The 20,727-nt window shown below is 45.4% G+C and overlaps 1 protein-coding gene across 1 annotated transcript in view; it reads left to right on the forward strand.

Annotated features, from left to right (window-relative positions):
- LOC144942715 (uncharacterized) overlaps positions 1 to 20,727 on the forward strand; it is a 222,525-nt gene that overhangs the window by 188,276 nt on the left and 13,522 nt on the right. Inside the window, exons 12-20 of the mRNA XM_078869575.1 lie at positions 1,781 to 1,867; positions 4,788 to 4,855; positions 7,833 to 7,984; positions 8,911 to 9,096; positions 9,874 to 9,981; positions 13,368 to 13,492; positions 15,862 to 15,946; positions 19,094 to 19,240; positions 20,186 to 20,265. Of these exons, the coding sequence (XP_078725701.1) occupies positions 1,781 to 1,867; positions 4,788 to 4,855; positions 7,833 to 7,984; positions 8,911 to 9,096; positions 9,874 to 9,981; positions 13,368 to 13,492; positions 15,862 to 15,946; positions 19,094 to 19,240; positions 20,186 to 20,265 (1,038 nt within the window). The remainder of the gene's footprint in view (positions 1 to 1,780; positions 1,868 to 4,787; positions 4,856 to 7,832; positions 7,985 to 8,910; positions 9,097 to 9,873; positions 9,982 to 13,367; positions 13,493 to 15,861; positions 15,947 to 19,093; positions 19,241 to 20,185; positions 20,266 to 20,727) is intronic.

The raw sequence follows: 20,727 nt of genomic DNA on the forward strand, positions 1-20,727 counted from the left end.
TTACTATTTTATGTTTAAGGAGGTAATAACCCCGTGAATGTAAAGCACATTTATATTTTGCTTACAGTGGTGGTCTTAACAAATATTTAACAACATTTGAAATGGGTAAAGTTGTCCAAGGAAAAATAAATTAGGCTAAACGCTGCTGGAAATTGAGGAAAAAAAGGTTTCTTCGAGAAAGGTTTTCATATCCACTCTCTATATACTTTTTAGATATGCAGCCTCTAGAGAAGCGAGTAAAAATCGACACTCGTGACAAGGTATCAACCATTTGTCTATATTCAGCAATCTACCCAGCCCCTAACTACTGCAAGTTTGGAATATTTCAATCAAACTTGCAGCCTTTCCGTGACATAAAAATATGATACAGTTACATTTTATTTATCTATTAGTTTACTTTGTTTATTTTAAAAAAAATAATTACATCTCCTGGCGATAGATGAATTTTTTCAACATTAACAAGCTAACGAATGGTACTATATTTATTGCCTGAATATGTCTGTTGACTTTATAAAGCTGCATTGTAAAGATACTCTTACTTTCATAATCAACGTTTTTGGGTTTAGATCGCGTTATTTATAAATGTGTCGTAACCCTCCACCACCCGACACGGCCAATCAGTAAAACAGTGTCACGTTGACAAAAGACAAATAGTTCACTGCTTTAGCCCACCGGTGTGTTGAAGCGTGAAACCACAACATTTACAATTTGTTGGGGGGGTTTAAAAATATTGGTCGCGAAAGCCTACGTGTTATACTCTTTGTTAAACCTGAGATATAAAATACTGTAATCTGATTCAAAAGTGCCCATATGAAATGAGATTCCATCCAAGTAAAGCAATATCATGGTACAGGCCTTTTAATCTTTCAAATAATATAATAAAACAAGTACATGATGCATTTTATTATTAGTATCTGCATAAAGACAATAGCTTTAACCTAAGACTTAGATACTGCATGTACACTTACAAACGTGGGATACATATTGTAAAATTGAACATGAAACGTGATGGCATAAACTCAACTGGAATTACTGTTTGAGAACAACTGAAACACTGTGCAACAGTGAGAAGCTGCCTTCTTGAGTTGGCGTGCCTGCGTTTGCATTGAAGAGTGAGACACATGGCCTTGTATAATTTCCCACAGGAATATTCACTGAAATCTAATTTTCTCAAGATCAGCAGGGGGGTACAGCTGGACATGTTTATGCTTATAAAAATGAGCCCGCTTCTTTGTGTTAAATGCAAATTTTGGCTCGCCTCTCAGTGGGGATACAGCTGAACTTCGAGGCTAAACTTTACCCATTGGCATAATTGGGGCTAAAGAGTCAAAGATCGAAACAGGTTTTAAGTACAACGTGTGCCACACGAAATGGTGACCTGGGAGATACTCTTAGTTCTTTCGGTAAAGTCACGTAGGAAAAAAAATGAAATTAATAACACTCAGGATTCAAACATTGCCAGCTCCTAGAGAAGCTACGCAGGTTTTGTTCTGGCCACTGCTTGTACAGATGATTCACAATTGTGTGCGAGTCGAAATCCCAGTTAGAAGTTGATGCAGCCCATCATCAACTAAATAAAAATGGCACCGGTTTGTGATAAAATTTGACCAGTTGTGTTTTTTTTGTGACTGCTCCTGATCATAGAAATGTAGAATATTTACGAATCAAAGGGCGTCATTTGAACAGAAGGTTTGCCTCTTGCTTGCTTGAGCAGGGAGACACCTTGGCTTTAACCGTTATTTAAGCTCGTTTGATTATTAACATTCTCGCTTCACTGCAGCTGCCGAAGTCGGAGGGAACAGAGGTAACGGAGGAGTTTGCCGTGAGAAAGAGACGCTCCATCATCCGAGCATTTCAAAAGGAAAAGGTAACCCTTGATAGTGGATTTTTAGCCCGCATGTTACGCAAACGCAAATCACTGACGCACGCGTCCTTATGGAAAATGCATCTTTCTGGAACTCTAACAGGATTGCTCGGCAGTGAGTGGCCCTGGATGATGGCAATATAGAACGCCGCGGGAGTCACTGCAATTGGCCTATTCCAGTCAACACGTGATTGGCACTGCTTCGTGCACCGTAACGACTCTAGTCGTTAAGGTTTCATCACCATCATCATCACCATCACCGTCGTCATCAGCCATGCTCATTGCAATTCTGGATGAAAGCCTCCCCCAAGCCTTTGCCGCCTCACGGAGAACTGTGACTTAGTAATCCACGGGCGAATCTCATCGCTCCTTCTTGGCAGAGGATGTCTTCTCGGTTGAGTTCCCCTACTTTGGCTGGCAATCCGACGTAAAGTTTATTTCTGCTGGCGTGTTCTGTCCCACTACTCTTCTCAGCAAGTGAATATATTTTGTGTAACTCTCATACGTTTTCTCTCACGCACGTGTTCTTTTTTTTTGTCCATCAATGTTATTCTAATCTTGCACAGATCTCTGCTTATTTGTTCAATTTTGCACGTGTCACAGTCGTTAATGTGCACTTGATTTAATAGTTTCCCATTTAGTTTGTTGCTGGCGACATCTCTCCTGACCCTTTGGTGCCGTTTATCTGTTACTTTTCCATACTTCTCTCATTTCACATCCTTTATTTCTTCCCTTCCCGTTTCCTTTGTCCCTTCATTATTATATAATTTAATTCGTTTCAGATATTAGGAAGCAACTAAAGTGATGCGCTCTCAAATCTAGATTGAAAACTCATTTCTTTAGAACTGCTTTTTGTGTTTCGATCGCTGTCCTTCACCCTCACTGCCGATCAGCACGGTTGACTACGTATGGTGCGAAAGAAGTTCAACATACACACACTTTACATACAGGGTGCTTCGAAAAAGATGTGAACACTTCTGAGAATTTGCTACAATTCCACGAAGAAATGTGCCTCCGGGCTCTGGAGACCACCTGGAGAAGATTCCAGGCAACGCGTTGACAATGATGGCGAACAAGTGAAGACTCTTTGACTATTTTAAACTATTAACATACATTTCTTAAATCATGTTACAGTGTATTCTCCGTTCTTTTCCCATTTAAAACGAGAGTCCCATATAATCGTTCACGTTTTATTTAAGCACCTTGTATATATACATTCCTCAATTAGAGTTTGGATGGGGTGGGGGGGTGGGGGGGTTGTGTACGCAGGCATTCGCGACTGAGCAGAGACCTTCAACTTATTACACTGGAGAATCTGGTTTAATCACGGATGTCTGCCCAGATTCACATTCAGCATCGCAGTGGCGGTGGCGGACCGGCTCACAACACGGTAGAATCATCCCCCCCGAGGCGCCCAGCCACATCTCACAACGTCTAATCTCAGTCAATGTGAAAACATTCATCAAAACCGTTATATAAGCACGGCAATGCCCCCCCCCCTCGTTGAGACGGTGGCTTAGCTGTCACATAAAATGCCGCGTGTGTTTTATTGCAAAATCGCTGTCTCTGTGGATGCTGCGTCTGCGCAAGATATTTGGATCCTGTGCCGACTGCATTAATGGCCTTAACAAAACTGGCACGTGCTAAATTAGTAACACTGCCGGTTCCGTGCCTAAGTGGGAGATTTGAGAGCGGTGACAACAGACAGCCCGTACCAAGAACTTAATCATATCGCCATCCTCAGCCACAATTGATCCGCTGCTGGATGCGGGCCTCCATAAACTGTCGCTGTCCCTCACGGTGGTGCGATGTGATGATCTGTGAGCGTGTGTACACGTCTCCCCCTCCACCCCGGACGTCCTCTCTGACGCGTTTTGAAAGCAAACCTCTGCGGTGGACCAAGAGTCGTTTCAGAGTAAAACAAATGCCAGTCGCATATACATATGCGTTATGCTGTTGGTAGTTGTTTCAGATCATGCAGGTTATCTCCATGAAAGGGTTATACTGGTAGGAACCTCCTGGTTGCACCAGCCCACAGGGGATTATTGTGTCCGTCGTGCCGGGAGGTGTGGGTGGGGAGGGAGGGGCTGGGTGGAGAGAGGAGCGTGGAGAGGGGCTGGGTGGGGAGGGGAGGGTGGGGCGGGTGGGGAGGGGCTGGGTGGGGAGGGGCTTGGTGGGGAGGGTGGGGCTGGGTGGGGGGGTGGGAGGGGTGGGGCTGGGTGGGGAGGGGCTGGTCACCCCGTGGTGCCCTTATAAAACTCAACGTTTAACCTACTCACGCCGGCTTGTGCCCGCCCTCACAGTCGGGCATATTTGCGGAATACACCACGCCGCCGATGACCTTGGCCATTGACCGAGCAACCCAACGTTCCTACCAGCTCCCTCCGCAGCAGGAATGTGTTAATTCTCGATCACCAAATAGCATCGTCATACATCTCTGGTTGTTAATCCATAAAATAGGTTTTGTTGTTGTTAGATGTTGTAAATATAAATGTGTTGTTGAACCCACCACCACCCGACACAGCCAATTAGTTTGTCATGTAAACAGAACATGACAATCAGTGACTATGTCAGCACACTGGTGTGTTGGCGAGTAGACCCACAACATTTTACAATTTGATTACAAAGTTTCACCAGTAATTACAACCAGCCTCATCAGGCGACAGCCAGAATTGTCAATTCAGCACACCGGTGTGCTGTACTAGTAACGAATTGGCACGTTCTGTTTACGTGACACACCTTAATAATTGACTGTGTCGGGTGGTGGCGGGTTTAACAAACACGTTTATATTTACGCGATCCAATCCAAAAAAACCTCGATTATGGATAATATTGGTCGCGAGAGCCTACGCGTAAATCTGGTTGTGAATGTTAACGTGTGGGGCGGTAATGTCAGTTTCTTTTGCACTCTCCTCTGATTTAGAAACGGAACGTGAAGCCAAAAGTCGCCGCTGACGAAGCCGAGCAAGAGAATGGCACTCAGTCGGACTGGTGAGAGCTATTGCACCACAGCACTCGTTATCGACTTACGTAACTTTATACGCATACAGGGCACTAGGTTAATCTGGCGGACGGAGTGCTACCGAGTTGATCTCAAGAGTACATCGGTAAAAAGCGTATCCGCGCTCGGCAACGCATCGCCAGAGTGGCATTGTAAACACGCCTTGTCTGTCATTCTATTAGAGTCCGTTTGGCATTGTGTGTTGAGATGATAGCGAACATGTTCAACATACTTATATAGAAAAAATAAGTTGAATTCTTTTTTTAATGCCGAAGTCCTTTCCTGTTAGAAGCCCTTGAGGCAAACTGTCACGTGCAATAGCTAGCATTCATATGATTACACCATGGAAAGATGAGATATGTATGGTATTTAAAATTGTGAAAGGCTCAAAGATTAACATTATTTTACATAGAGTCCTCTGCGCAACGGCAGGTATTTGGCTCGAATTCCCTTTTATTCTACCTGATGTTGAGCTAGCATGTGTTTCACTTGAAGTCATCAGGTGGTGGCATCTTTGTTTTTACCCAACACTTTACCCCACCGCACGCGGCCTGCCAATCGACTAATTGCTTGGTGTGGACACCATAGTTTCATATGCCGTGCTTACAGATCAAACTTGCAACCCTCTGGACTGCAAGCCCAGTGTGTGCAAACCGTGACGCCAGCGGCAGCATTTAAGTGGCCGCTAAGTGCAGACAACGCTGCAGCGTGTGCGTGTTTTATTATACGCCATATCGCGTGCTAAAACGCGTTTTGACACTTTTGCATTCACTGTTTCACACATGCTGATTAATTGTGCACTCTGTGACATCGAGAAAAGATTGGGTGTGCATGTCACCGTCGAAGTTTGATTTCTTGGGAGAAGTAACCTTGTAGATTCTTTAAAAAAAATTAATTGGGTGCCTGCTATTGACCTCCTTTGTAATCTGCTTTTATTAACTTCGGTTTTTTGACATAAAAGTTGGGGCATGCCAAAGTCTGAAAGTAAATCTCCCGCCTGCTGAAAGGGTGCCAATTATCGCACTGTCATGTCGCGAATCCTCATGGCAGCGAACGTGCGAGCGATCGAGTGATACAAATGTTGGACTTTGCACTTTAATATTTGTCTCAAATGTCCCTATCAACATCATCATCACGATCTTCTTCTTTCTATGTGGCACATTGCAGAGATGAGCAATTGATTATTTTTTTAACGGCACTAGGCTCTTCTGCACAATTGGCTTAACGCGCACGATCGTAATCACCGTCGGGCGGCGGTGGCTACGCGCGCCTGCAAGTCAGCACTTTGGAGGGAAGGGTCGGTGGATCACACGAACGTCGCGAAACTGCCTTCCCCGTTGACGTTGAGGTGCCACGCCGTGGCTTGCCAGGAGAACACGGTCCAGCAAAGTGTGGACGCCACCTGTTCCATCTGCATCGGATGTAGTGTTGCCCCACTGGCAACATTCATTAACATTCATTAATAGTAGAGAACATCTTTATATAGAGAGGACCGCAGAGATGTGGTGGGTGGGGGGGAGGAGCGGGATTTGGTGCTTCCCGTTACTCGTCTGCTTCCTTGCATCGCTGAGTTGTTCTCTCGCTTTGAAAGCGACGGAACATTTTTGCATCCACGCGTTTACAAATTGAGACTTTTTGGTATTGTTACCGTCATGAGCTGTCATAAAATTACTACATTGCTACAGTACTACAATGCCAATCATCTAATTACATGTGATTATTGGGTTATATGTACAGGATATGTTCACTTAAGGCCATTTTAAAGGTCACACATACTTTGTTTAGCCAAATGAAGACAATGTAATTTAAATTCTCGCTTTCTTCAAAAAATGTTTGCTACAATTTGTCAAATTGTGACACTGACACCTAATGGCCTAATCTTGTAATTGGTGACACTCGCACATAGTAGACTTCGTGCCATATTGTATGTGCTTATAAGAATAGTAACCAATGAGTCTGCTCTTCTGCAGTGGTCTTCCATTCCAAATAAAAACCTCTAACTTTACCCACCCACTTCAGCCCATTACATTAGTTGTATTTGTATTGGCGTGTTCTCACCTTTATCTTCGTGAACGGCAGAGGGCAGTGCAAGAATAATCCATTGCTGTACTGTAGTATGCTCCCACTTACATGCTGCCCACTTTCACCAGCCCCCATGGTCAAATAATTCCCATGACCCCACGACCTATGGGGAGGCCCTTAGCACGGGTGGCTACGTACGGTGCGAAAGAAGTTCCACATACATGCACCCAGCATGGGTGTTGACAAGAAGGCATACATGTCCATCCCCTTGTTTGCTATTGTTCACCACGTACCGGGTGATCGATCCACAGATGCGCCACTAAAATGACGAGGGAGAAATGCGAGAGAAAACAACACATGCATTTCAAAAGCCTCCACGTGTCTCCCATCAATCTCGATACCCTCTTATCTAGGAACACTCCCCTCTGTAGGATACAAAGCCATTGCTTCCGCAACATTCAATCACCTTTTGAGAAGAACAAGGGTCATTAAAAATCAGTGGGTTGTCACTCAATGGATCACCGTGCACATTTCAAATGTGCTCCCATCATCAGTGGACAGATCATGTAAATATGTTGAACTTCTTTCATAGCCATCGGAGGTGTGCGGGAAGGACAATAAATTAAACACTAAAAGCACTTCTAAAGAGTTTTCAATCTCGATCAGGACACCGTGTAGACAGCAGAGCCACATGCTGTCTACAAGGTGATACATCTGGCATTGACATTATAGATCAGCCATCAGCTTAAATGTTCAATTTCTTCATGACCAGGTCTCACGCAAGAGGGCCCCACTGCGCGCGTCTGCGGATGGTGCAAGGAGGTGACCCACGTGGGCGGTCTGCCCCAGGGCCTCCAGCACGAACCTCTGTGGCGGTCCCCGTGCGTAACGCCCCCGCTCGTCTCTCTAACCCTCCTGCCCCTCTGCCCCCCACCACGTGCGCAGCGCCCGACTCAATGGGCAGGAGAGCCGGGGCAGCTGCTCGCACCGCGCCTCCCCTCGCCGTGGTCCGGGCAAAACCATGAAGCTGTCGCGAGCGCTGTCCGACCTGGTGCAGTACACGCGCTCCGTCGCCGTGCACGACGTCGATCACGACGGTACGCGGAGGCTAGAGTCCCCTGGGCGCCGCTGTGGATAGATGTTAACTCCCTCGCCTGGTTTGCAGGAGGTCGTCTGTTCGATCCCGACCGTGACGTCTGCTGTATTTTTGGAGTTTGCTTGTCTCTCTCCCCGTGGTCGAGTGGATTTTTCTCCGGATCCTCCGGTTTTCCCCTACACATTTGCGTTTTGGAGTATTTGGCTGCTATAAATATCCACGTGATAAGCCACTTCGTTGACCTATCATTTGTGGCCAGGTCGCTTATGAAAAAAGATAATAGCTGAGTGGGCCTTACCGGGTAAAATAAAAATCGTAAATGTTTTTCTTATTTTTTTTGTGATTTGTTTACCTTTCCTTTAAATTGCACTCCTGTTGTGTTTTTGTATTGTTTGTAGTTTGAACTTTCTGACCCATCCCAAATGGACATCTGTGAAAAAAGTGCTTTATAGCTCATCGACTTCCTCCAGTATAAATACATATTCTGATTCTGATGAATTCCTAAAAAATGTGTGTTATTAAAAGACCGCTGTTTCTTTTTCGTATCTGGGGTAATGCAGTGTTAATCCACTCCAGCTGGGCAGTTCTGTGGTTAGACCACTTAACTTTCAGTAGGAAGGGCCATGATTTCACATCCCCGTCGGGGTCAATTAAATGGGTGCTGCTTTGCGTGGGAATTCAACAGCGGTTTCTGCGGAGATGGCAATGATGAACTTCCACCGCTGGCACATAACAACCCCATTGGAGATGAACACGATCCAACGCTTGTTCGAATGTAAAGCTTTTCAGGCTGTAATTTTTTTAAATTATTGTGTCCTATTTTCAAAGTGATCACATTGTTGTATATTCGTGTACAGGCTGTGTTGATGTCTCGAAACCTCGCGAGGGGGAATTTCACTGTCTCTCTCTCTCTCTGTCTGTCTGCAGCGGTGGCAAGCAGCTGGCAAGTGTCGTCCTTCAGTGAGAACAAGGCGAGCCAAATGCTGCAGCAGAAATCGCAGGCGTTCCTTGCCTTCAACCAGCGGCAACTCTCACGCATCTACCCTTCCTCCTACCGCGTCGACTCCAGCAACTTCAACCCGCAGCCCTACTGGAACGTGGGCTGCCAGATGGGTGCGAACATCGCCCATTTACCCAGGGGGAGAATTTTTGCGTGCAAATGTTTGATTCCCAGCCAAGGCTAACGTAACAGGCAATCATCTGTGATTTTGGCATGTTCTCCCCGTGGTCGTGTGGTTTTTTCCCTCCACATTTAGAATCAACGTGCGTTTAGAGTATTTGGCTGCTACAAAAATGTCCACGTGATAAGCCACTTCGTTGAGCTATCGTTTGTGGCGAGGGTGGATGAGATTGGTGATAGAATGGTAGCCAATGGAGAGAACACCTTGGAGACAGAGCGATGAGATTAGCTCATGTGCGGGAGCGGGATTGTTTCTACCATCTCAGGACTTGTGTGGGATTGCAGCGGATAGATAATGGCTGATGAAAATGATGATTGTCTAAAATAACATATTGGGCTCATGATGCATGCATCATGTCATAGGAGCAGATATTCTCTTCATGCAAATATGAATACTATTCATGCAAATTATATCACACTGTACGCTATTACCGTATTACCTTTAGCTGATGGGACCAAAGAAATGGACTAAGGACACGACACAAACAAACACTGGCAAATAACACAGTAAAGATTCGATTCTTGAACCAAATTGTGACCCCCCTGAATCGTAACCAGAGGTGGTTTTAGTCTCCACTTTAATGTACAATGCTGAGACAGCAATGCCGGGTATCGAGGCCCTGCGGATCTGCAGGGTTGTCATCTCGTGTTGCTGCCAAACGAATGGTTTTGAATTCCGTGCGTGTGCGTCTCGATGCTTTTCCTTCCAGTGGCTCTGAACTATCAGACAAGTGGACGGGTCATGGAGATGAACAGGGCTCGTTTCATGGACAATGGCAACTGCGGATACGTCCTCAAGCCCGACTGCATTTTCGATGGTGCATAAATATCTACACACATTCTAGATTTGAAGCTTTCGTGACTGCAAGGATTCATATTCTTAGGTTTTTTCGGTAAAGTCACGTAGGTAAAAAAAATAATAATAAAAGTAAAATAAAAATAAAGCCGCATCCTCTCTACATAACAAAAAGGCTCAGTCCCTTTTACACGCACCTTTACATCATCTGCACCTAGTTTACGCAACAAAGGCTCATTCCTAACAGCGTGCTTCAGCCGCACCGAACCTCACAAAAATAATATTCAGGGCCTACCTTGGCTCCTCCCACCCTCAACCAGTATATATACAAATACTGTTTCTTGGAATTTCTCTCACTTGATAACAGCTGTCGTGCTGTGACGGTTCCACCTGAAGACGGAGGATTGTGTTGCCTCCGAAACGTCGTGATTTTTATTTTATTTTTATTTTACTTTTATTAATTTTAATTTTTTACCTACGTGACTTTACTGAAAAAACCTAAGAATATCTACACATGTATCAGCTCAAGCCTCCCGTCATTCACGTGACTTCTGCTTGGCCACGCCCACCCTGCATCCCTCCCCCTCTCCCCATCTTCTGCGTCTATCGCAAGGCACGAATGTCACCTCTTCTTCCCAATCCCCATCTCTCCTGACCCTTTGGTGCCGCTTATCTGTTCCTTTTACATACTTCTCTCATTTCACATCCTTTATTTCTTCCCTTCCCGTTTCCTTTGTCCTTTCATTATTATATCCTTTCATCAGTTTCAGATGTTAGGAAGCAACTACAGCGATGCACTTTCAAATCTAGATTGAAAACTCATTTCTTTAGAATTGCTTTTTGTGTTTATTTTGTTGTCCTTCCCCCACACCTTCGATTAACACGGTTGGATGCGTATATGTTGCGAAAGAAGTTCAACATACACACGTACATTCAATCTTTAACTCTACTCCCCTTCCCATGGTGTATGGCCATGGGTACATGTTTTGTATATGTATATCTCATGATCATCATCACCACCATTGATGCTGCAGCAGTGTCACGGTCAGCACACTCGTGTTTCAATGCAGAGGTTTCCGGTTTTATTTCCTGTACGTATGCACGTTGAACTTATTTTGCACCGTAATTTTCTGGCACGACAGTTGAAATAACATTGGGGCTATTTCTTGAAACCCTCAAACCTCTCTACATCCTGCAATATCAATGAGGACATCATAGTTAGTAAATTGGTAGGTCGCCTGTGATAACGTAAAGTGTTGGTCCTGCCACCTATTCTAAGATTACCTTGTGCGGTGTGTAAACATTGCCACCTACCCCCTCGTGTGCCGTTCTGGCCTTCATAGGTGCTCGCTAACAGCACTAGCCCCAGCAGCCTGTTAAGGCTACACGGGGATCTTTGTATTTGTCTAAGATGTCTGGCTATCCTGGATTGAGTAAAGGTTGTTTTCAAGTTTCCTCAAGCGGGTGCCCTTCCGCCAGGAGTGACGAAAGCAAAACCTTGCAGGGCTGCACCTCGAGCATCACCGTCATAACTACGCACAATGCAACAAACTTCGGGTTACGTAGGTCAGAGGCGCAAGTCTAAATCCCAGTCTGCAATCAGCTCAAACGAGGTTTGATCCAACGTTTACCACTATCTGGGCAGTGAACAGTGGCTGTCCTATGGAAGAAACTGATAAGACTATTTTTCATAATGAGACTATTTATTCTTATTTTAATAATTAATCCGATGAGCTATAAAGCTCTTTTTCACAGTTGGGACGGGTCAATATCCCTGTCATACGATTGTGGAACTTATATTGTGGGCTACATTCACCAGCTGGGATGAGCAAAAAGCCAATTGCTCCTTTGAGCCTGTGGGCACGTTGACCTTGGCCTGACTTGAAAGTAAAAATGACTCTTTAGAATTGCTGGTAATGGCAATGCGATTTCCTCTACAAGGAATGGTAAAAAGTTTTTAATTAAATGATTTGAATGTTATTTTGGAAAGCCCCTCTCAGTCTCAGGAAGTGGATCTATGCATAACGTCGTTGGGCGATGTTAGGATAACAAAATGGAAATGATTGTCTATTCTTGTTTTTATAAACGATACAAATTTGAGTTCCCCATGCACAAAGAAACCCACATCAGATTGGTCACAAAATAAACAACCCACCGCGTACTTGCCAGGTGACTCAATATTAATTGTAACGAATTTCCAAAGCCTACACGAGGACGTATAGTTTATGAAAAAAAATACAATTCCAAGCCCTCACTTCACGTATTCTCTTGATTGTGAGACGCACTATCGTGCTCTCTCTTATTTTAAAGCAAAGGTTGAGGTACGGTTTTATATCATCCGGGCAGGTGTGCGACCAGATTCGTACAGCTTTATTGACGCCCGGACACAGGTTCTTTTTTGTAGGGAGGAGGGGGGTGGGGTGTGCCTGACTTTCAAGAGCATCTTCTAATCCGAGGAATACGGTAGCCAACTTGTGCCAGCGATAGGTGCCCCTACAGCAGACGGCCGTGTTCGACACCCACACACAGTGGATTTCATGCGACACTTACAGCCAACCTCCGCTGCCCACACTGAGCCACGCGCGGAGCCGCTGCGTCAGGTGACCGCTTTAACTCGTCGCGCCAGACGCGTTGGCGGTAAAAAAAAAAGGTCGCACGGGGACTTTTTTTTTCTCCGCCAAAAAACAAAAAGGGAGGAAGACGTGAAGACGCGCCGTTGCCAACTTGCGCGCGCGTGTTGAAGGGTGGCTCGCCGCGCTAGAAAGGGCACCGTTTGAGAGGACGCGTTGTCATTTTCTTCGGCGCAGAATTCGCAACAAGGCTCGCCGCCGAAATCCACGCGCGCGCAAGCGTGACCTTTGGGCGTCCCCAGCTGCTCACAGCTTGAGAGGATGTCTTCTCCAAAACGCGATTTTTATTTATTTATTTGATTTACATCAACCTCTGATTTTTTTGGAGTTCCATCGAACCTGAAGTGGCCTTGCGGCGTTTTGTTACGGCATCCAGGAAAACTCTCCAGACTGTTGCGGTTCTTCATTCGTAGCCGTTGTAGTAACCACGTGAATTGGATCCACCGCACACAGGAAAACAAAATACACCGGGCACCGACTCCTCAGGAAAGACTTTCAGAATCATATTACGTGGTAAATAAATTGGTGAATAATTAGCATGTGTTTCTGGATTGTTGTAAAAAACAAACGTGTCTAATTTTTTTAAGCATCACTTATATTAGGCCCTGCACCACAATGATGAATAGTAATACTGTTTTAATTGTCCTTCATAGTAAAGCGCATTAAGCATCAATAACGTGACATATAAGCATTACTTTTTCTGCAAACGGTGTGGCGAGTGTTGCTACGTTGGGTATATAGAGCAGCGCCGGTGTCTCCGTGTTTGGGGTGTGTTTAGGAACCTTCCGCCCATTCTCAGAAGACCCCTTGCCAGGCTACCCCAAGACCCAGCTCATCGTGAAGGTGATCAGTGGGCAGCAACTCCCAAAGCCCCCAGACTCCATGCTTGGCGACAGAGGAGAGGTGAGTGTCTCCCTTGCTGATCTAGTCAACCATCACGCAAGCTCCAGTCATCCTCACAGCAGTGGCTTTTGGATCACCATCGAGCAAAGATGGTCACCGCATCGCACGCTTTCAGATGCACTTCTGCGGACATCTGGAACGATCTTTCTTCTGATATTCGGAAGCCACTAAAGCTATGCACTTTTTAATCTCAATTGAAAACTTCTTTCTTTAGAGCTGCTTTTCGTGTTTGGTTTCTTGTCTTGCCCCCGCACCTCCAATGAGCACGGTTGGCTATGTATGGTGCGAAAGAAGTTCAGCATACATATACATATGTAAAGACAGAAAACAACAAACCACTTATCTGACACGGTACGTGTGCAAATGGATAGTCAAGAAGTGTTTTAAGGACGTCTGTTTAGTGCAGCCAAGAAGTGTTTTAAGGGCCTCTGTTTGGTGCAGGGAGGCCTCAAACAGGATTGGTTAGGGCCAGAGAGTTGAACTGATTGGTGGAGAGATTCAAACGTAAAAGGCGGGGAAACGAGGATGGACTGTCGGGGTAACGACTGACAACCGCTTGAGAAGAAGGAGGAGGATCGCCCGAGGGAAATGGGGTGAGCAAACCTTCGAGAACGGGGGCTCGAGGAATGTAAAAGGGGAGCGCAAAAGGACAAGGGACAGTTGGAGAGAAGACGAAGTTCAAGCATCAAGAACCGAAGCCCGGTGTAACAGGCTAAAATAACTCTTGCCCCGATTAAACCCGGGTATAGTTTGGCCCAGGCTAGAGCATACCCGGGGGGATAAAGTGTCCTAGGCTAAACTATACCCCCCGGGGGTTTAAACTAGACTGGGCCAGACCATAGCCCTCCAGGCCAGAACATGCCCCATGTGAAAGTTCAAAGGCAATTATCCATACAGAGAACAGCCGACAACGAACTGCAATCAATATCTAAAAAGCGTATCAATGGAAGTAAGAATCTCAATTTGATCAATTGAAGCATTTTTAGAAGCAGTCGAAGCCAGTGAAGTGGAATACGCGTGTAATTCCATTGAAGTGTTGCCGGAAGTCACGGAATAGGGTTAGGAACTAAGAACTACGGGACTACTTGGACCAAGATGTCAATGAATATGTGCACACCTCTGGCATCTCTCGTGATAGAGTCTGGGCAACAGATGCCGAGATCATGGCCACAGCGAATTCATGTGTATATCGCTCAACACTATTACTATCATGGGGGTATGATTTGGCCTATAGGGGCATAATTTGGCCTAGGCCATAATATACCCCAGAGTATAAATTGGCCTAGGCCATAATATTCCCGGGTATAATCTAGCCTAGGCCGTTTTAACCCCGGGTACACTACGGCCTGGGGGTATACTACGGCCTGTTACACCGGGCCTAGAATTAGTGTTAGTGTCCACAATAAAGGCTCGTGAGTAAAGCAAGAACGTGTGCCGGCGTCACTACACCTACATACCTGAGCGTATTCACTCACATCCAGGAACAGAGAACCAGAGCAGCCAGCACTGCAACCGGTTTTATCTCAGTTGTTAAGCAGATGCCAGCCAGTGAGGCCTGTAATACAAAGAAGACTGCGACAAAGGTATATAAAGAAGGCATAGGAGAGATATCAAAAAGCTCTTTCAATTGTCAGATTATATGAGGTTTGGAAGATATATATATTACAGGATTTAAACCTGCACTTGCGTGTTTAACTAATCCTCCTTGTGTTCAATCCCCTCCGCTATAGCATCTCTATGCAGCAGCTGCTGCTGTTCTCATACTTTAGGTAGCCTTAGTCCAGACTCCTGCCTCCCTCACTCCCTCCTCCCCCTCTCAGTCAGCCCCTGACTTGTAAGTCGAAGCCTCCTATGCATGTATGTATGTTGAACTTTTACATTTCGATTTAAAGCTTTCGTGACTGCAGGGATTCATCTTCTTGGTTCTTTCGGTAAAGTCACGTAGAAGGGAAAAAAAACACATTAAATAATTATTTTATGTTTTAAATAATTATTTTATGTTTTATTTTTATTATTTTATTACTTCCCTTCTATGTTGAACTTCTTTTGAACCGTACATAGCCAGGTGCTAATATGACGTGCGGGGGAAGGACAACAAACTAAACACATAAAGCAGTTCTAAAGAAACGAGTTTTCAATCTAAATTTAAAAGTGCGTAGCTCCAGTGGCTTCCTAATATCGGAAGGAAGAGCGTTCCAGACGGCCGCAGAAGCGCATCTGAAAGCGCGTGATGCGGTGACCGTCTTTGTTTGAATAACAACACGAGTTCAATGTCGACCAAAACGACTGCTTTCTGCATCGGTTTATTTCCCAATGGCATTGGCTTCAACGTCGAAGAGCGTTCGAGATGGCCTACTCGTCTCTTTCAGATCATTGACCCCTTTGTGGAGGTGGAAATCATTGGGCTGCCGGTTGACTGCTGCAAGGAACAGACTCGAGTCATCGACGACAACGGTAAACAAACGCATGTGCTCATTGCGCACACACTGACAAACACACAGGCAACGCACGAAGCCCAAAGGGTCCATGACAATTATCAGCATTTCCACAAAGGCCTCACAGCTGAGGGTGATGCTGTATCAGTGTGTGTTGGGAGTTTTCACCTTCTCCCCTCTGAAGAGTCTTGAATGTTATTCATTGATGCGTGTGTAATTCAACTCTTTGGTTCTTTCGGTAAAGTCACGTAGGTAGAAAAAAAAATAGATTACGACGTTTCGATCGCCACACAAGCAATCGTCTTCAGGTGGTGAAGACGATTGTCGTCTTCAGGTGGTGAAGACGATTGCTTGTGTGGCGATCGAAACGTCGTGAGCTATTTTTTTTTTTACCTACGTGACTTTACCGAAAGAACCAAAGAGTATGGATTCCTGCAATCACGAAAGCTTCAAATCAAGCGTGTGTCATTTTTCACGTGCACGCATCTGCATTCGTGTTTCCTTTTTATTGTCGTCATCCGGTGTTTTTAGTGCAATGTTGTAATTCCACATTGTCAGTGTAAGACATATCCTAGTTGAATATGCATGAATGGAGTGGCGGCTCATTGAGATATACCGTCTTGTTTAAAGTCTGCGTACGCGGGGAGTCGTAACTACATTATTTTCAGCTGTCATCTATCCACTGCCACCGCCATCCCTCACAGTCCTGCTGGGATGCTACAATTAATTTCACCCTTCCACAGGAACTGGTCTCATCGGTGGTCGCCCCTTTGGGGGCATTCTATTTTGGCTGCCATTCCATCACACATCTCATCCATCAGTCATCTTCCCCGCTAGCCATGTCCTGCTCAAGCCCACTGACTTCCCCTCGTAAGGTCGTGCTCGTTACACACAAAGTGCTTGCCACAAATGAACCGCAATACCTTGCTGATCACGTCAAGGAGCATAAACCATCACTCGAACTACGGTCATCCTCGCAGCGGGTTTTTGATAACCATCGAACAAAGACGGTCACTGCATCACGTGCTTTTTGATGCGCTTCTGCGGCCGTCTGGAACGGTCTTTTATTAGGAATCCAATGGAGCTAAGCACTTTCAAATCTAGATTGAAAACTCATTTCCTTAGAACTGCTTTTTGCGTTTAGTTTGTTTTCCGTTTCCCGCACGTCCGATCAGTACGGTTGGCTACGTACGGCGTGAAACAAGTTCAACAAACATACACAGTAACAGTCAGTATTATGTCTCTGATTTACACGTGTTCCTTGATGCATGTGTCAAGCTGTCTGTTGCACAGTGTAATTCCCAGCATGCCTCATTCTCCTCTTATTTGTGAGCTTTTCTTCAATACACATGCGGCTTTATTGTATTATTTTGACATCGTTTTTGTTGCAATCTCTTTTTTTTGCGGCTCGGACTCACAGGTAACCCTCGCAAAATATAATTCCAGGGTCGGTCAGGTTTTATACCCCGGAATTTCAGACACTTACCACCATGGCCCACAGGTGTCTTCCTGAGTTGACTTCCATGAAAGGAGTCTGGTGAGAACACGTTGACACGATAATTCTGCCCAGGGAGAACCTAAGGGCGGGGGGCGTGGAATACAGAGGAAAGTTCAGAGACAAGAAGGGAAACGGGGGAATTGGGTTCTGTTCATCATACAAGGGCTTGAAGTGGATTATATTTAATAGCTTGACACCGAGGAGGATGCTGCTATTCAATATTTGAAGGAATAAAGGTTTTTAAATCGTTTAATTTTCCACTTCTCTTTCCACCAAGATATAATATGCTGTTACATTTCTATATATGAAAAAGTAAGCAAAGTAGGAAAAATACATAGTTAAATAAATCATTTAAAAAATCACATCATTCCTCTGGGGTTTATAAGCAGAAGCGGTGTTACAATGGTTAGCGCAATGTACGATGAACCCAGAAGCCTAAACCTGTAAGAAAATTATAAACTATTTTTATTTCACCAGGTAAGGCCCACTGAGCTACGTAGCCCTTGTTTCAGAAGCGACTTGGTCACGATTGATCGCTCAACGAAGTGGCTTATGACGAGCAATTTTATAGCAGACAAATATTCTAAACGCACGTTGATTCAAAATGCGGGGCTGTGGGGGGGGGGAAACCGGAGGACCCATCCTCCTGCATACCAGGCAAGGTAGTTATCATCTCGCCACAGCGACGCCAACATCAACGATGAGTGGTGCCTGCCATGGCACCGCTTCTCACCCGGCTCTTCACAAACCCATACTGGCCATCACGGTGAAGTACAACTCCTGTGACTGACGCTTCATGCGGTAGGCCTTCATTGAGCAGTGGATTGACAAGAACCATACAAATACACGTGCACACATACCGCACCCCCACCCCCCTCCCCACGATACACGTCACGCTCTCTTTGTAGGCCGCCTTGCAATGCGGTTGCATTGCAGTTGAATGCTAATAAATCCAAATTGCATTTGAATGTGGGAATTTGTGCAGCACAAAGTGAATTCACACAATGCTGCTTATCGCCCCTTCCCAGACTACAGGCCAGTGGCTCGTTGGCAATGGCTCTCCCACTCTCTCTGCCATACGTTGTGCTGCTGACTTGCTGCCCATCGTGATGTTCCTCTTCGGTCAAACACCACTGTCGCCCACTCCTGTCATCCATCCTTTTGGCAAGGTCTTCCCCATCAATGTCCCTCTTATCACCGTGACCAGTGCTCGCGCTGCAAGTTTTGGATGGTGCATTCATGTCGGTGCCGTTTGAGTATTAACATTACTTACTAACGATGCAACGTAGGATCCATCTTCTTGGTTCTTTCGGTAAAGTCACGTAGAATGGAAATAATAAAATAATAAAATAAAACATTATAAGATAATTCTCACGACGTTTCGGCCACAACGCAAGCAGCCGTCCTCAGGTGAAGACCAGGTCTGTCGGGGAGACGCGGTGAAGACCTGGTCTTCACCTGAGGACGGCCGCTTGCGTTGTGGCCGAAACGTCGTGAGAATTATCTTATTATGTTTTATTTTTATTATTTCCATTCTACGTGACTTTACCGAAAGAACCAAGAAGATGAATCCCTGCAGTCACGAAAGCTTTACATCGAAATTCAACGTAGGATCGTTAAGATGGCCTCTCCGTAATGCCGCCTGCTTTGTGCGCGCCTCTTGAGCAGGCTTCAACCCCGTGTGGGACGAGACTCTGGTGTTCACGCTGCACATGCCGGAGATGGCGCTGATCCGTTTCCTCGTGTGGGACCACGACCCCATCGGCCGAGACTTCATCGGGCAGCGCACCATCTCCTTCAACGGCATGATGCCCGGTACGCTGGCAGGCACCCCCTCCTGCAGCCGTGCTGTGCACCGTGTTTGCTCTGTTCCAGTTCATCATCATGAGAATAATGATGCATTGTGTTCAGCTCCTTGTGTGTTTTCGAGTTGCAGCATGTGTTGTTCGGCACGACGTTTTGCTTCACGTGCCCGTAGCTTATTCAGAAACGGAATTCCCATCGGCGTGCTTAATCAAATATCTTATTATAAAAGCCCGGCGTTCCGTTTGTCCATTTGTCCGTCAACTAAATTGTAAGAGCCTTTCAGAAGGCCTGAATCAAAACGTTATATAAAGTGGACCCCCCCCCCCCCCCAGATGTGGGGGTAAAAAGTTGATCCAACAGGTTTACAACAATTGTCGACTCCCGCAAAATAATGTATTTTGTAAGCATATATACCTACACATACAATAAAGTCAGTAGTATCTACATATATACCTATACATAAGCGTTTTACCCATTATTCACAGCATCAAAAACATGTTTGCTATTTGCACTCAGAGAAACATCCCACTATATGTATGTTGAATTTCTTTTGCACCGTACGTAGCCAACCATGCTAATTGGAGGTGCGGGAAATCACACTGTAGATGGCCATGTAAACCCATGGTGTTATATTGGTCCTTATAAGCTCTTATCAGTGAGCCACAATGAGTTACGGATTGCCTCAAACAACAAGGGGCTGTATATGGTTGCTCATAAAAAGAAGACTCATACCTAGATATGGACTTCCATTGAGTGTCCAACAGATGGAGAGATGCCAGCTGGCATGAAAGATCTACAAATGAATACTGAGTCTGACGATGACTAATAATGTAAATCACTGAATACAAATTTGAGGCGGTGGGTTGAAACGACGCCGGCGGTGTTCCAAATATGAAAATTCTTAATGCGGTCAAACGCTCGACGTGACGTCGCAACGCTGTGTGAGGCCCGCAGGTTATCGCCACGTGTACCTGGAGGGAGTAGCGGAGGCTTCGGTCTTTGTGCACGTGGTCATCAAGGAGTTCTCTGGAAAGGTTGGTTTCACTGTAAAACAAAACAAAAAAATCCCCCGTCGACTACAACACGTCGTCAAATTTTTGCCAGCTCAACTACATACACTAGACAAGTTGTAATGATTGAATAAGTTTTTTTTTTAGTTTAGCAATTATGGGGCTTCCTTAATAAAATGCTGATTAAGGCTTAGAAGTCAGCATTGAGACGTTTATGCTTCCTCGTCTTTACTAACCCCGCACTGGCCAGAATGGCGAAGTATGGTCATATAACCTCCTCGACCCGTATCGCGTGAGAAGGCCCTCATCCAGCAGCGTACTGGCAAAGGCCCGTACCCGTACATGCATATTACATATGAACCTTATGGCGGGACCCCGAGGTCCCGAATAAACGGAAGTCAAAATCGTAATGATTTTAAATATTTTTGGCGACTCCATCCCACCAAGCACATAAACGCCGCGACCCACCTGGCATGGATAATTCTG

This window comes from Lampetra fluviatilis, chromosome 28 (assembly GCF_964198595.1).
Source record: "Lampetra fluviatilis chromosome 28, kcLamFluv1.1, whole genome shotgun sequence".
Taxonomy (NCBI): Eukaryota; Metazoa; Chordata; class Hyperoartia; order Petromyzontiformes; family Petromyzontidae; genus Lampetra; species Lampetra fluviatilis.